The sequence below is a fragment of the Nelusetta ayraudi genome, unplaced genomic scaffold (genome assembly GCF_046127955.1).
Source record: "Nelusetta ayraudi isolate G7.1 ecotype Tasmania unplaced genomic scaffold, CSIRO-AGI_Nayr_v1 ptg000002l, whole genome shotgun sequence".
In the NCBI taxonomy this organism is placed as follows: Eukaryota; Metazoa; Chordata; class Actinopteri; order Tetraodontiformes; family Monacanthidae; genus Nelusetta; species Nelusetta ayraudi.
Window position 1 is genome coordinate 9,830,933 of NW_027466052.1, and position 17,633 is coordinate 9,848,565.

Here is a 17,633-nt window from a genome sequence, read left to right on the forward strand (position 1 = left end):
TATTGGAACCACAGTGGTGCCTTGGTTGAGAAAGTTGCAAGTTTGATTCCCACTCTGGCCCTTTTGCATTGTTCTCCATGTGGGTTCTCTCCTGTTACTTCCTCGTCATTTGGCAACTGTAAATTGTCTGTCGGAGTCAATGCCAGTGTGGGTGGATGTTGGACTGGCGATCTGTTCTAAGGTGCAGTTGGACTTTCTTTTCTGTATTTTGTCAATTACTGTGCATTTTATGGACGGCACTGTCAGCTCACACAAAGAAGGTTGTTACGGGTTGATTTGCATGTCAAGTAAGTGGTGTAGTAAACACCTTGTGACTAAGTTCTTCCAGGTACCCCGAGTTCCACCCACTGTTCAAACGCAGGCACATTCATTGTTGTTGCCTTGTTGCCGTGAAACGAACTGCCACCTCGGTCCATGTGTGATCGCTGGGATCGGCTCCAGCAACCCGAGAACAGGATAAGCAGTAATAGAGAACAAATTAAAATGTGTCCCTGTGGTTGATGTGGCAGTTCTTTATGCTCTGCATGAATGCGTTTCTGCACCTCGATATGGGAGGCCGTTTAGGGCAAAAAATATGGGAGGCCGTTTAGGGCAAAAACATTGAAATGCGTGCACACATTGAAATGTGCACACACACACACACACACACTGAAATTGTGCACATACACAATAAAAAAGTGCACACACGCACTGAAAATGGCAACACATTTTGAAAACGTGCACACACGCACAATGACAATGCACATTCGCAAAAATAATAAGAATAAAAAAACATGGGCGCATTCATTCAAACATTTTTGACACCAGCTTTTGACTGCGGGATATGGGTAGCGGGGTTGTATCTGTGTGTGTGTGTGCGTGTAAAAAAAAATTCAGTGGGCTTGGAAGTTGTTTCAGTGTAAACGGAAGGCACGCTTTGAGATTTTTTTGGGATCACCACAGCGGTCTGTATAATTCTAAAAGTATCATGCACCTCTGTTCGTACAGTTTCAGTTTTCTATTGTTACTTTAAATGGAAATTTATTTTCAATTTGACTTTGGAAATCTTTTTTGTTCGGATTCTTCGCTATTTATTATTTTAATTGAAACCTAAACCTGAAGGTCAATTAAAAAAAGGGCAGTCTGGACCAAGGAACTGGATCAAGGCTGCATGCCTGTGCGGTACCCTCAAAGATGATGGACACTGTCATTGTGCGTGTGTACACGTTTACAACATGTGTTGCCATTTTCAGTGCATGCGTTAAAATTTTTAGTGTGTATATGCACAATTTCAGTGTGTGCATGAGCGCACATTTCAATGTTTTCACCCTAAACAGCCTCTCTTAGCTCGAATAAAAGCTGGCACATCTAATCTAATAAAAGCTGATCATACCTAAATATGCTGGAAGACTTCAGTGATTTATTTGACACTGAGAGTCAGTGAGTCACTTTCAGAAAAAAAATATTCACCAATTCTCCGTGCTGACATTCCCAACACACACACACACACACGTGCACAGACACATGCACACACACGCACATGATCAGATTTTCATACATGTGTCAATGCTGCTCAACCTGTCTGCCTCTGGTTGACTTGACTGATACAGGACATGTGGGGGTGAGGAGAGAGGAGTGGTTCACCTACCATCACCTGAGTTGAGTCCACCCACTGCACCACCACTGGAGTGTATAAATGCAGCATCTTGCTGGGAAGGAGCCACGAGTCACAGCAGAGCCTTGGAGGCAGCAGAAGAAACAGAGCAAGCATCAGCAGCGAGTCAGCGCCATGGGGAACTGTTGTGAGAGCTGCAACTTTTTCAGCCAGAGGAAGAACACCAATGTCCGGGTCAGCCTGCCGGCCGTCTGCTTTGTCTGGCAGATTGCGATGATCATTCTTTTCGGGGTTTTCATCCGCTACGATGAGGAGTCAAGCAGCCGCTGGCCAGAGTTTCGAAGGTCCCACAACATCACCAGCGACATCGAGAATGACTTCTACTTCAGATATCCCAGTGAGTACCAAATAAGAGCCCTTGCCGAGGGAGAGTTTCTATTATTTTCTATTCTACGATTAAGGCTCAAATTTTCATTGATTGTTGAGTAATTAAGTGATTGTTTTACCCAAACAAGCAGAAATAACCATCCATTTTTAAAAAGTTAATTATGTCTATTGAGAATGAAGTCCTTTTGCACATTGTAATTTTTTCATCACTATTTCGTGTTTCAGTTTTTATTTGCGTGCACAAACTGTCAAATGCTACAGCGACATCAAATTGGAAAAGTCAACAGTCATTAAAACAACATTTCGAAACAAGAAGCAGAAGATTACATAAGAGCTGTTTTCACTGCTAACACACCAACGGAGGAAGTAAATACCCCAGAATCTCCTTTGCCGCCTGATCATCTCACGCAAGTTGACTGACTTTATACAACAGATGGAGATGTTTGGAGGGGAAACAAATCCTCATAAACAAACACAGGATTTTAACTATATCAAGGCAGGAAAATGTATGAAGTAACAATTAAAAAAAAAAGAAAAATCCCTGTGAATGTTTTTAATCAAAGGGTTTATTTCTCTCTCCTCTCAGGTTTCCAGGACGTCCATGTGATGATCTTTGTTGGATTCGGCTTCCTCATGACCTTCCTCAAGCGCTACAGCTTTAGTGGAGTGGGATTCAACTTCCTCATCGCTGCCTTCGGCCTCCAGTGGGCTCTTCTCATGCAAGGCTGGTTCCACACCCTGGACCTCACCACTGGAAAGATCACCATCGGAATTGAGAGGTAAGCGTGCCCAACACACCCGCCATTCACTCTTCTCTCTTAAAGCTGTCAGCTTTAATCGCTTTGATGGGGGTGCAGGTGACGCGCTGTAGTTTATGAGAGTGAGACATTTAAAAAGCTTGCTAGTGAGAGTGTAATTAACTCATTGTGAAACATTGCACGGGTGAATTGAAGCATTGAAATTCAAGTTTGTTCGCTCTGAAAAATTCACAGAACTACAGTAGGGGCTGGAGAACTATTATTAACTGTAATTTACCTGATTGCAGGTTTGACATTGACTTTAACCTCTCAGAGAGGCTCTTTTGCGATGTGAGCCGTGCAGCATTTTAGCACCACATAGCGGCGCTGTACTTCACACTATCTCTATATGATTAGGCCAGAGATGAAACAAAACAAATAAGAAATGTTACGAATAAAACAAATCCTGCTAGCCACTAAAGATGAAGTTCATTCCTCATGTCCTTCTGCCTGATCCCTCACAGCCTCATCAACGCTGACTTCTGCTGTGCCGGCTCGCTAATCGCCTACGGGGCTCTTCTTGGCAAAGTGAGCCCTGTCCAGCTGCTGGTCGTCACCTTGTTTGGCGTCACGCTGTTTGCCGTGGAGGAGTACATCATCTTGAGCCTCCTTCACGTAAGTCCAATCAACACTTGCACCATTTCATTTCTGCCGATGTCCGCTAATGAACTGTCCTTAATGATATCTGACGCTCCTGACCCCCCGCAGTGCAGAGACGCTGGTGGCTCCATGGTTATCCACGCCTTCGGGGGATATTATGGTCTCGCAATCTCCTGGGTCCTCTACCGACCGAACCTACATCAGAGCAAACGGCTCAACGGCTCCGTCTACCACTCTGATGTGTTTGCCATGATCGGTAGGTGACCCAAGAACCTCCGAGCTCCTCTTGCTTTGCATGAGGAACTCGTCTGTTCTCGAGGCAGACTGACAGTCTCTTTCTCCTCAGGCACGCTGTTCCTGTGGATGTTCTGGCCCAGCTTTAACTCAGCCATCACTGACCACGGCGACGGACAGCACAGGGCAGCCATCAACACCTACCTGGCTCTCGCTTCCTCTGTTCTCACCGCGGTGGCCATCTCCAGCATGTCTCAGAAGAAAGGAAAGCTGGACATGGTAACGTGTCTCGTGAAAGGCATTGCAATTCAAAATCACGCCGGATAAAATCCTCCTAACCAACTCCTTCCTGCTGTTTCACCTGACAGGTGCATATCCAGAACGCCACTCTGGCAGGTGGCGTGGCCATGGGGACGGCAGCCGAGTTCATGATCACCCCATATGGCTCTCTGATTGTGGGCTTCTTGTCTGGAATCATCTCCACCTTTGGCTATCTGTTTGTCACGGTGAGCATTCACACTTCAGTCAGTCTTTCCTGCTGTGCGTAGGAGGAAGATTGGCAGGAGAGCAACATGCTTCTAAGATACAATAAAAAAAACAAAAACATTTCGGGAGTTTTTTTTACGCACACCTCCAAAAAGCTTGGCATTTGTTATGGTGTAATAGGCTTTGACAAACATCACTGTCACTCAGGTGTACACAAGGTGTGCAGAACGGAATTTTGTTGCTTATGTCTCAGGGCCGAAATGCAATGCAAGTGCAAGAGATGAGAGATAAAGAGTGATAAATTATATACACATGTGCAATGGAATAAGATAAAATTTGGCAGCGCTTAAAATGTGCAGAAAGGATAAAAACGGGTACCAGTATAAAATAAATCACTATTAATTTAATTAGATACATAAAACATATGTTTTTAAAGATAAAAAAAAAAATTTTCTCACTTAATCGTGATGTGATGCGTGACTGTTTTCTCTCTCTCTCTTTTAAAGCCCTTCTTGGAGAAACATCTGAAGCTCCAGGACACATGTGGCATCCACAACCTGCACGCTGTTCCGGGGATGCTGGGCGGCTTCACTGGCGCCATTGTTGCTGCAGCCGCCACTGAATCTGTTTATAGCAGAGAGGGGTAAGTTGTTAAGTTCAGAGTCGCTTCGCGACGGCTGTTATGACTTCTGTCGTGTTCAGGGGTGAGTTGACAGCTTAACAGGGGTTAATTGTTTGTCTTTCCTCTTCCCAGGTTGATAAATGTTTTCGACTTTGAGGGCGATTTTGCAGACAGATCAGTGGGAACTCAGGGAGGCTTCCAAGCTGCCGGCACATGTGTGGCCGTCGCCTTCGGACTGGTTGGAGGAGGAATTGTTGGTGAGTTTTACTAACGTGTTTCTGAGCTCTTACAAAGTTTCACTGCTGATGTTTATGCAGATGCACTAGTCCTTAAAGTGTCCTCCAAAACACACGGCATTGAGTTTCATATTTCACTGCATTTTTTAATCTTCAATTCTAAGTGTCAAAATGTTTTCTTTCTCTTTCCGTGTAGGTTTAATCCTCAAGCTCCCCATCTGGGGCGACCCTGCTGACGACAACTGCTACGACGATGAAGTTTATTGGGAGGTAAGGATGCCCTTTCACCACAAGGTGGAGCTATTTCCTTTGAAAGAAACAACGTCTTGAGCTCGTGTGTGTCTCTTCAGGTTCCTGAGGATGAGGAGTCCATCCCCCCAGTGCTGGAGTACAACAACCACATGGTCCACAAGCACCAGGACATGTAAGCTCACTCTCACTTGTGCACTGAGCTCGATTCTCCCGGCGAACTCGAGTTTGATCGGTTCCTCTGTTTCTTCTCACAGATCCGAGTCCAACTTTTCTGTGGATCAAAGTTAAGGGCTGTTGTGGAGAGATCAGCCACGTCGTGAAAACAATGCACAGCTGTGACAAGCTGCGTTTGCTTACGAAGCTCTGTAAAATGGACAGTTCTGAAACTTACAAAATACGCCACTCTTGGGCTGTGAAACTTTTGTTTAGCACGGTTGAGAAAGTTATGATTATAAGGGGGCATCAAAGCCCTAATTGAAGCTTTTCTGAATCAGTTATTTTCTTCTTCTTTAATGATGTACTTGATTGTAAACAGTCAGATTCGCTGGTTGTGAACAGCAGAATGACAAAGAGAAAAAAAATGAAGTGAAAATCACAGTTTATTTTAAGTGATGTGATTAAATGCATGGAGGAATGGATGCATTTTCTAACAGGTTATGATGTTTGAAAATGGATGTCTGCATAGCTTTTTTATTTTTAAAAAGAAAGCTTCAGGTTCAAAAGTATATATATATATATATATATATGCTTTGTGTACATTTTCTTGCACATTGTTATTATTATAATTATTTTGTTGTTGTTGTTGTTGTCGTCCTTGTTGTTTTACATTGTTGACTTAAGGTGCAAGTTTGGAGTAACTGCAGTGTCCGATTCAGCTGCTGGAATGTTGAATGTTTCCTCCCATGGACTTTGTGTGACTGTATACTACGAACTGCCAATGTTGTATGTTGTAATATTTTATTTTTTGACTTGTACATTTTGAAATCAGATGACATTTGAATAAAGAAATTAAGTTGTATTGAGATATGTTCCGAGTATTGTGTTGTTTGAAACAGCCTCTAAACGACCAATGAAAATCCTGGGAGCAGAGCAGAGCTTAAATAACAACTGTGTTCTAAGAGTGAAGTATAAACATATGTGCTATGCACAAAATAAGGTAAAGACAATATTAGCCTTTAAATAGATAAAGCAGCACAGCAATTTAAGTACAAATCATTTTATGCCCTGGTTGAAATATAGAAAAACTAACAGTGCTTCAAAATTGTGACATCAGTATTTCACAAATAATTAGTGATCCTATAAAATTAAAAGCAATGCTTCATATGATTAAGACAATTTGACCCCTTTACTCACTGGCTCTAGAAATAAACTTAAATCCCAGGCTATTTAATACACATGAATTTGTTCAACACAACAACATTTGTTTATTTTCTCGCAAAACACTGTAAAATTGCTCTATATTTCATGTTCATTCATTACATTTGTTGAATGAATCACTGCAGGAAATTGTGAGTGAGTGAGTGAGTGAGTGAGTGCAACTTCAGGTTTGAAATGCATGTAATTCCTCCTTTTAAAAAAAAAAAAAAAAAAAAAAAACTAAGAGAGTGGTAAACGACAGCTCCTTATCATGTGACACATCTGAAGTGCTGATCAGGGTGGAGGAAACGGCCCTTTGAGGCCATTGAGAGTTAGTTGAGAGACTTGTTGCCCCTGGAGATTCAGATTCAGAGTCCTTCAGCGCCGATTGTATTGTAGTCTAAACAAACCGGTCCACAGGGTCATTTCCTGCCAGGTCACTGATTTTAATGAACTCCTCTGACAAATGGTTGGACATATGTTTGACTTGGTCTTAGATGACCACCAACAGCAAGCTGTCCGAGTGGACAACTTGTAAAAGACTTGGGGAGGTCAAATATGTAAACTGTGGGGTTAAGAGTTCCAACCCTTGCTCGCGTCTTTGTTGCAATTGCAATAAAACAAAGTGACTAAATGAAGTTCATTCATCTATTCTTGCAATTACTTCTCGGTGGTTCTTTTGTCTGACATAGATTTTGAAGGTTTTAATTTCCCTTACATGTTTCGGTGTAACATGTCAGGTAAGGGTTAGTATTCACTTGTCACACACATAAATATGCCCAAAATTTGTTTTAGCTGCTTGTTGAATCCGCAAAGTGGTTTTTATTTTATTTTGTGGACAGAATTAAGTGAGCCACAGGTGATGCGTCACTAAACATCAAAACTGGCAGTCTCCAGTGACCATGAGAACTCTTAAGACTTAATTCCCCAGCTTGAATTCAATGAAGTTGCAGTTTTGAATAAGCCAAAATCAGATAAAAACAATATATGTATTCTTATCATTTTAATCTGTTAATAAAAATGTCTTGACTTAAGTCTTTGTCACAGCAGAATGATACAAAATATGCTCACATGTTGTAAAATATGAAATGAATTTCTAAAAAAATAAATGTTTCTACTGAATGAAAATCTCTGCAGTTGAAGGGCATCAGTTGTTGTTGTCCTTTTGTTCGCAGATTTCCATTTTGAAACAAAGTCTTTAAGAGTACAGAAAACAGCTGTGGCACTATAATGTAAAATGTTAATTATTGAGTTGCGTTGTGACAAAACTGTTTAATTCCGAGAGCAAACAAGAATCTGGACGCACCAATCACAGCCGAGTCTGTGGCTTCCTGGAAAACTAAAGATCAGAGTTTACTGTCTTGTTTTTAGTCTCAAACTTTGCACACTCTCTTTGTACATGTAGAAAATAATCAGCAAACTGACTGAACTTTGACTGTCAACCGAACACAGGCGGACAGACTATTACAGTTGTTAGATCCCAGGGGGCAGTGGACCGATCTTATGTCTTTCATTTATTTTTTTTTAATCACTGTCTGCCGACGCGGTGGAGGGACCTGATGCCGGAGGAGTGTGGACGCGGCTCCTCTAGCGAATCGTAATCGCGACCGTGAGGAGAGTGTTTGTGAAACCACTCGGTCTTCCATTGTCCTCCTGGGTCTGGCCTCCTCTGAAAGGCTGCAGAAAGCCTGTAATCAGATTAAAGGTTGCTGGGACGGGGAGGGGGGATTTCTGAGGAACAGCAAAGGGGTCGTGGAAGTTCTCTAATCAGTACCTGCCATTGAAGTGCAGAAAGGGGGCTAAATAACGCAGCAGGAGGGGAGGCGGGAGCCAAGCTGGACGGACAAATTGGCCTGTTGTTGGAGGGGGATAATGGGACAATGAGGGAGGGGTAGATAATCAGGGAGGATAGAGTGGGACAGAATAGGTGCAATGGGAAAAGGAGGAGACTGAAGAACTCCAAAGGCGGTGGCCTTGTCCCATCCTGCCCTGGCAATTATATCACCTTTGTGAGCTGATTGGAGCAGAATGCAGCGTCCATCTGGGCTCCAAGATGGACGGGACGACTTACATTTTCTCACTGTCGTCATCCTGCAGCCCCACTGTCCTCCGGAGAAAGACATCTGGGTACAAGTGAGCAAAACAAACAATACAAAAAAAAAAAACGACTGGAAAAAAGCAATTCAAAGCCTTCAGGAGGCAAAACATGATAGTTGTGTCTCGTACATTTTTTTTTTTACGCTGCATTCTGTTTGTTATTGACACTCTGACTGTCATTTGACTACGGAAAAAAAAAGATCATCTTGCTGCCCAGAACCGCTGACATCACCACAACCACCGGGTGTCCCACCGAGCTCCAGCAAGTTCTCTGCAGGACCCTGTGATCGCCGCCCCAAACTGCAGGCATCACTAAAGGCCAATCACTACTTTTTTATTCAGTTGACAAGAGTCCATTTGTTGGGGTCAGAGGGGAAGGTCTCGGGGGAGACGACCTCTGGTGAGTAGAAGCAGAGAAATCACTATTCATGGCAGGGGAGCGCTTTGATTCAGGCACAAAGGCCACCAGTTCCCCGTCCAGATTAAAAGAAGCAGAAATCAGAGGTGCGAGGAAACCAAACTGAATGCTTGGCCAATTAGGGACTCCACCTGCCAACGCGGCCTGCACACTGCATCGGAAAAAGCATCTCATTATAATGATATCAAGGGAAACTGCGGAAGGTCACATTTTTGTAGCCTTCGCCGCCAATATGATAAAGATTTATTTTGCATTTCTCCAAAATATAAAAACAATTTCATCAAGTTAGTTAGTTATTTTTTTTTAGTTGCTTTTCATCTCGCCAATTTTGCTGTAACCACTGCGCGCACAAAGTAGCACAAAATACAAGTTTTCAGACAGTGAAACCTGTTGACAGCCTGTAAGCCGTTTATTTTGGAATCATATCTAAAGTTTTAGTCTGTCTTAGTCTCATTTAAATAGCACAAATTTATGTCATGGCTATTTACATGTATACCACAGCTGGACTGCAGTTCATGTAATTAGTAGTCAATATTCAAGGAATACTAGAATAGAGAAATAGAGAAACCTAAGGAAGCTGTGATTCATTACGGTTCTGACCGTGCTGAACACATTTTTTCTTCAAAAGCATGAATCTTTCCAGGTTCCTTTGCTGTGAATGTCTCCTCTGATGATGTGAAGTAATGTATGAAAACGGTGACAAAAACAAAAGATTATGTCTTTCTTGTGCAATACGACAATAAATTGTTCCTCCAGTTTTATTATCACTCAATTGTCAAAAAGGCCACATTTCATTACCTTCAGTTTAAGCCTGTATTAATCATGAGGGGCCTGACTGAAAACTGAAGAATATCCCCATAAGACAATCCTGTTTGGGTAAAGAAAAAAAGAAAAAAGCTCTGGTGTGTATATACATATAATACAATATGCATGTGTCCTTCCAAGTGGACCCAGTCTTTAGGGATAAATACAGTACTTACTATGAAGAGGAAAAACCCAACAGTTGTTTAATCTCAGTCACATGTATCCGAATGCAAGTTTTTCATTTCACGCCAAAATGTTCTTTTCAGTGCTACATGTTGTCTGGCGATACCGTCAGCTTCTGTATTCTTGATAACTTATCTTTGCTCACGTCAGTTGCTAAACACGTAGCCCTGGCAGACAGTATGGGGCTGGTCGGATCGTCCCAGCTGTACGACTCAGATCAATATAGCTGCCTTTGTGAGAGAGGTCCCACTCCGTATAAAAGACACACGTGACGGCGTGAATATGACAATGTATCCCGTGAGGTGCTTACATTATAATAAAAGATAATTACTGTTTTCGGTCCGTGCTCTTGGGACGGTAACTAGATCCCTCAGCGTGATGCGACTTGTCTTCGCCATCAGGACCAGCCAAGTTCAAAGGCGCTAAGGCCGTCCCGCAGAAAGGGGGCAGTAATCTCCCACACCATGATGTGACAAGTGCGAGGGGGCGATGCGGTGACAAAAAGAGGGGAGCAAAGGGGGAGTGAGGGGGGAGGGGGGACAGGAAAGGAGGGGAGAGGAACGATTCTCCTGGGAAGGGAGGGTGTTTGGGTAAAAAGCAACAACATATGTATTGTTGGAGGCCCTGACTCCCTGCCTCGCAACCCTGGAGAGCTCCCTGTTCCCACGGTTTGCTCAACAAACAAACGCACCCCCGCCCCAACAACCCCCCCAGGCCCCCACACAACCCCCAACACACACGCACACACACACACACACGCACATATCACAAACCCATGCACCCGCACGCAGCGGTGATGTCATTAATTACCATCAAAATGAGCATGACAGCAAGCAAGTGTGCGTGTGTCTGCCAGCCAGGCATTGTGTGTGTGTGTGTGTGTGTGTGTGTGTGTGTGTGTGTGTGTGAGAGAGAGAGGGAGAGAGAGAGAGAGATGTAGGGAATGAGAAATAAAGAGACCATTGTCCACTCTGAAATAAAGAAATCTCCACTGAAGCATTGTAAATGGAAAAGGCAGAAAAATGGACCAAATTTGCGGATCTTTGAGTGAGAGCTGGGCTGTCACATCTCGTCAGAGCCTCACAAAACGTGATGTGCACACACCGCGCCGCCGAGCCACAGCGACACACTGCATGTGTGTTTGTGTGTGTGTGCGTGCGCGCCCGCGCGCCTCTTCTCACTCAAACTCAGGCTTTTCCCTCCCAACTTAACAGGCACGACGATCCTGCTTTCAGGAACTCACCGTTTGTCTGTTTGTGCCAATATACGTGTTGCCGATCGTTTAGGAATAATCTTTTCCAAGTGTGAACCACTGCAGACATTCCGTACCTCATTTCGACATTTTCCTTTGGTGTCATGTCCAAGTCAATGTAGCTCGCAATAGTAAATTGTGGTTGAAGTCAAGCTGAAGTTTTTTTTCACATTTTGCAACACAGTAACATGTTGCTAAACTTTGCATTTTAGGCCTGCATGTGCCAAACACAATAAGACATAATAATTTGCAGGATAAAACTAAATGTTTTAATCTTTCTACACAAGAGCCGTGATGATCTGTAAAATTTAGTTCGAAGGCGGGGGGTGGGGAGGAAGGACTATCAGAATTTGTAAAACAGAATATCAGCTACGGGGGGAATATTGTGCGTCTGTAAAAAATTAAATGTTGGAAAGCTTTCTGAAGGTCAAGTGTCACACAGCTCTCCACAACTGAAATCACACTTAAAGCAGAAATCAAAAGCCCGCTGGCACTAATTCTTTATATCCACACATTTAATTACAGATAACACAGTCCTACTATTTATTTTTGTCACTTGCTCAAAGATAAAGGGGTTCCAACTGAACGCATGCTGGATACAGTATTTGGCCAAGCAAATGATAAATAATGAGTCCTGCATACTTGCCCTGATAAAAGTTGTCTTGATCAAAGACACAGAAAGGGGTCTCTCCTGACCAAAACCAAATTTAACTATTCCAAATATGCATAATAAAACATAATTTACGCTGGAACCTGAGCAGAGACAGGATCTGACTGTCTGAATAGAATCATACAGCATTTCAATATAAAAGGAACATGGAAGGACGCAAGTATTTTGGGTGCAAATATGCATCATTGTGTGGACCTTCATTACAGATCATTATTTTTTCTGCTGCGTAGGCCTCAACAAGCCCTGCCTGTGCAGTGAACTAGGCCAGGAACAAATGTGCAGCCATGAATGCATGAGATTCCGACTCATCAAGGTTTGTACAGATAATTGCTACTATTTGATCTCACTATCTGAAAGGAAGCCATGTTAATTGGATGGTTTGCTTGGGACGTAAAGAGAATGGGAACAAATGAGCGCTTTGTTTTCTTGGACAAATTTTCCCCTCTCAGCAGTTTTTGCAGAGCCGGGCTCCAACCATTAAAGAGGTCCTTGTTTCAGGACCAGTCCCATCTCCATTTTTGAGCGAAATATTCCTCCATCCTGGAGGTTCATGGGCCATCTCATTAGCTGAAACAAAGCCCCGCACTGAATGCGCTGAAAGACGGTTAAAAACACTTTTGTCTTTATCGTTTGTGTGGTGACCTGTCGGAAATACGTCATACTATAAATCTGAAAACATATTCTGATTATTCAAGTGAATAGGCTGAGAAGCAGAATGCATGTTTAATTTGTTTTGTCACTCGTTGGTATATTGAGCGATTACAAGTTTGAACATTTAGCCGCCAGAATTTTTATGTAGAGCTTTAAATCATAAACACAAAAATTGATGAGCAAAGATGACGACTATCCATGTGTGGAACTCACTGATTTTCTTCCAGCAGGTGGAGTCAAAGTAACAACGATGCATTCAATACTATTCAGCGCAAAATCACTGCCTTGCTCATGTAGTAATAATGAATAATGATGTACAATTAAAGTGTGTGATTGTGGGCAGCAGCTCTAATTTTAGAGGAGCTCAGTAGTAAACTGATATTCAAGCACACATCCTTGAGTGAAATACTGCACGCTTTACTGGAAGCTATTGCACCGTTTTAAATATTCTCATGTAAGCACAATGTTATTACTAAAAGAGTAGACACATTAAAAATCAACTCAGCTTTTCAAATCTCTCTTTGAACAGGTTTCTCAGCCAACAAACTGCAAAACAAAACAGTGGCTGCAGTTTAAAATGTCAACGCCAAAACAGTGCCGTCTTGTTTTTTTCTGACAATTGCTTTTCATTGTTTTTTCTCAAATGACTGAATGAATGGCATTTACATTGGCAAACCATTTGGACGTAGCCAAAACTTGATCTGCCAACTTAACAGGGCATAAAGCTGTAAGGCACCAAAAAAATAAAAAAATAAAAAATCTCATTTGGATATTGTTTCGCATACTGTGCACTGTAAATGTTATTTTACCTCTGTCTGCTTATGTGACCTTGCAGAAGCAATTGATTAGCAGTCCCCTCAAACGCAAAATCTCTACATCAGTGCTTTCAGGCGTGCTCCGTATACGGGACGCTTGTGCTGACGACTGGAGCAGGATCAGACGGTCTGTGGACACACTGGTGCAACTCAGAGAGCCTCACTTTGTTTCATGTTTCCTTGGTTCTCCTTTTGATGTTCCTTCTAAGAGTGCACTGTGAAAGGGAGAAAACTCACTTCTTTAATGCAGAATCGAGGATTATTTAGCTGCTGAAAGGGGCTCGGTGGAGCCACAGCAGCCCCTCAAATTTGCCAAGTAAAAAGTATCGCTGATGAGGTGAGAGGCGCGGAATGCCTAAAACAAACTGTAGAGGGACTCCAGCAAAACTGCCAGGGGCTTAAGATATATTAAATTACCATGATTGGGACTTCAGGCATGGCTAAAGCTGGTTTGAGAGGCTGGGGAGCCTCAAAGCACAGCTATTCATGTCTGGGGAGCTGGGTCAATAGGTTGGGGAAGTTCGCAGGACCTGTTTCTATTCTCATGCAAAAGCATAGTACGAGACCTAAAGCTCACTGGGTTGGAAGATGTAAATGACTAGACAATCATCTGCAGCCCTCCACAGACACAAACCTGGTCTACAGCTGCTAGGAGTCTGAGTCTGGGCTCCGAGTCTGTGTGAACGTCTCACTTCGGCTCGCACACATACGTGATGATGTCGCTGACTGACACTTAAGAGATTTTAGTCAATCATTCTAATTAACGAGGGTGAGTCTTGACTTGCGACGCCATATGTGTTTTTCCCCCCTCTGAATCCTTTGCTTGTGTCTCGCATGATTTAAGGATAGAAATAAACTCAGCTATCCGTCTGCCGTGCAAGTTTAACTGGGCTGCAACACTCACAAAGATTTACTGGAAAAAATTTCGCAGCGCAACAAAGCTTGGCTTTTCATTGCTGTGACTGAGCATCAGTCACTTTTGATCATTTTTAGATTTTGTCAACTGGTGGATTTATGTGGTGAGTCCCCACAGGGGCTCTTTCATTAATAGAATGATTGAGGAATTCTTACAAAGACGTTTGTTTTTTCAAAAGAAAAAGGAAAAAAATTGGGAGGCATTGAGGAGATGGCAAAGTGTTGATGATCAAAACTAAATTCAGTGAGAAGTAACAGAATTGACAAATTGTGAATTTTAAGACACACAATGAACGTAAACAAACATCCACGTTAAATGATAAATTGAACAAGGTTCCACTTTCTCTCCATATGACACAATTCCACACCAGTGCACGAATCAAAGCCCTCGTACCGGTACGACAAATTGCCTAATCTGAACAACCAACTTTACAGCATGTGTGTGTGTGTGTGTGTGTGTGTGTGTGTGTGTGTGTGTGTGCAGCAGAGCGAGACAACGTCTGCAGGTTGGCTTGTGCCAGGTCAACTGGTGTCAGAGGTGAGTCAGAGGTCGTGACTCGGTGTGTCCTGCTGCTTGCTGGACATGATGTCTTCACTCTGTGGGAGGCGGTTAACGCACTCACGGCCAAACAGGCCAACAGGCTGTAGGCAGCTTCTGCCTCCTGCCCGAGGTTTCTTCCCTCTGAGGAGTTTTACTTGGCCAAGGTCGCTTCTCACTTCACACTTTCAGTTGAGGGATCAGTTGGTTTTTTTGTTGCAAAACACAACAGGACACCTTTGGCTGTGATTCAGTGCTTTATAACTGTAAGTTGATTGATTGATTGATTGATCGATTGATTTGATTTAATAGAGTAGTCAAACAACAGTGGGCTACGGATCAACTATTAAAGAACGCACACTGAGAAGTTTAGAAAAGGTCAACTGAAATGTTATGCATTTTAGGTGAATTTTGAAATGAATCAATCAATAGGAAGCTGAATATCGCTCACTTTTTGAAATGTGGATACTCCATAGAAAAACATTGGCATTAGTGCAGCCTATTGTATTTGATATCTGCTTCCCAGAATTGTGTGCTTCCTTCTCTCAAAACAGATCAAATGCTGCTATTCTAATTTTCAAAAAAAAAATTTTCTCTCTGATTTACTAAAGTTGATCCGGTCTGTGCCTTAGCCGATTTCCACATGGTGGAGAGACTACCCGACTATTAACACAACAAGGGAACCAAAAATGAGTTTGCAATATAAGGGTAATTTAAAGTCCAGCAAAATTCATTACAACTTAAATGGTGAGCTTCATAGTCACTTTCTCATTAAATATACACATCAACAAACAAACAATTATGCAAACCTAAATTTCTTGAGAAACACAAATAATCGGAATCTCGAAGATCAATATTCAAATGAGTCCTTTCAATGTGTAAGTAAGTGTGTGTGGTCAGGTAGAGTTCAGTTCAGTTTAGTTCAGTTCAGTTCATGAATGTAGTGTGTGTGTGTGTGTGTGTGTGTGTGTATAGTCCTGTTCAGTTCAGTTCATGAGGGTGAATATAGGTGTGCGTGTGAGTGTAGTGTGTGTGTGTGTGTGTGTGTGTGTGTGTGTGTGTGTGTGTGTGTGTGTGTGTGTGTGTGTGTGTGCGTGCGTAGTCAGAGAGGGAGAGTTGTGAGGAAGCGAGAAAGCGTGTAACTTCAGCAGCCAGGTCGCGCAGCCTGGAGAATGAGGATGTGAAGGGACTTAGCTGAGGGAGAGTGGCCTTTGACCCGGTCCGAGGAAGGGTTCTGGTGTTCCAAACAGGTGACAGTTTGCCTGTTCCAGGGAGTTCACTCTTCTTCCTCCTTAAAGACGGTGGTTGTCTGGTCCACCTCCAGTTCACTCCTGTTGTACCATTTTCTCTAAATCCACATCCAGGTTTGTTATCCTTCTTCTCCTGATCTCACTTCTCACTTTCCTTTGGTTCTGCTTCAGCTCTTTTGTTATTCTTTGTTTGAAGTTCCCTCTCTTTTTGTCAGTACAGGTGTCTCTGATTTGTAACTTCCTTCCTCCTCCTCCTTGTGTGATGTCACTTCCTATTTACACCACTTCCTGTATCCTACCTTGTTACAATCTCATTAAGTATTCACAATTTGTATTGCGTATTGTCTAATACTGTGTGTGTGTGTGTGTGTGTGAGAGAGAGAGAGAGAGTGAGAGAGACAGAGAGAGAGAGAGAGAGAGAGAGAGAGAGAGAGAGAGTTCAAACACATTTAAATGTGAAAAGAAAAGAAAGCCCAAGAGTTAATTAAAAGAAGAAGAAGAAGAAGAAGAGAAGATCTGTAAAGGCTGCAAAGGCTGCAAAGTGTCAAAGTGCTGCAGGTTCTCCGCCCCAGATTGAGATCAATTCCCACACAGTATGGAGCTCAACAGGATCAACTTTTACAGTTGATCCCTGTTTCCAACACTGAAAAGATGCAGAAGCATCTGTTTGTCTCTAAAATACATTTATTGCATTGCTCATGATCACTATTCATGACATCTGGGAAATATCAAAGGTCTAATGAAGGAAATACAAATATGGACACAACTTAAGATTCAAAAATATCTTTATTGATAGCTGAGACCAAATGATATATGGTACCACCAAATTCTTTTTCATCAAAACACTTTTACACAAGAGATATATGCAAAAACCAGTCAAACAGGAAAATCAAATGTTGCTCTCTACAGAATGAGTAGATAAAACCAGACATCATGACATCTTGACCAGACAGTGGCGTCCCCCTCTGTGTCCCTGCACTTTTCACTGTCTTGGCCTTTTGTTCACGATTGTGTATGTGACTCTTCTCTCCCCTCTTCCATCAGAGCCGTTTTCTCTCTCTCTCTCTCTCTCTCTCTCTCTCTCTGCCCATACCACGTCAGTAACCAGCCAATCGCAGCAAATAGAGGCCACTCTAAATTGTAATTGACAGGAAAATACAACAATACAGGGGAAATGTGACATTTTGGTGCTGGCTTTAAAAAGGTCCTTATTAGCTCAGTGGTAATTTAGTGCCTCCAACACCAGAGACCGCTGAGGATGTGCAGACAGAGGCGAAAGGGGGAGAATGTGACTCCAGCGCAGGTTCGTCTCGGTGAACGTCCACTCTTGTGAAATTCTTTTATGTGGTTCCTTTAATGGTCAAACAGTGCCATCGCAAAACTCGTGAACATGAATCTTCCTGTTGCCGCAGCCAGAGAGATCCAAGAGAAAAACGGCAGCTGTGGGATCTGCGGCGACGGGTTTCCTCTGTGAGG

The 17,633-nt window shown here is 42.7% G+C and overlaps 1 protein-coding gene across 1 annotated transcript; it reads left to right on the forward strand.

Annotated features, from left to right (window-relative positions):
- The first annotated feature begins 1,660 nt into the window (after positions 1–1,660).
- On the forward strand, positions 1,661–6,232 carry rhcga (Rh family, C glycoprotein a). The gene is made up of 11 exons (XM_076023093.1): positions 1,661–1,991; positions 2,568–2,760; positions 3,243–3,393; positions 3,487–3,634; positions 3,725–3,891; positions 3,981–4,118; positions 4,605–4,741; positions 4,853–4,977; positions 5,153–5,226; positions 5,307–5,380; positions 5,463–6,232. Exons 1-11 carry the CDS (start codon positions 1,676–1,678, stop codon positions 5,494–5,496), a joined length of 1,557 nt encoding a protein of 518 aa, XP_075879208.1. The 5' UTR covers positions 1,661–1,675; the 3' UTR covers positions 5,497–6,232.
- The last annotated feature ends 11,401 nt before the right edge of the window (positions 6,233–17,633 follow it).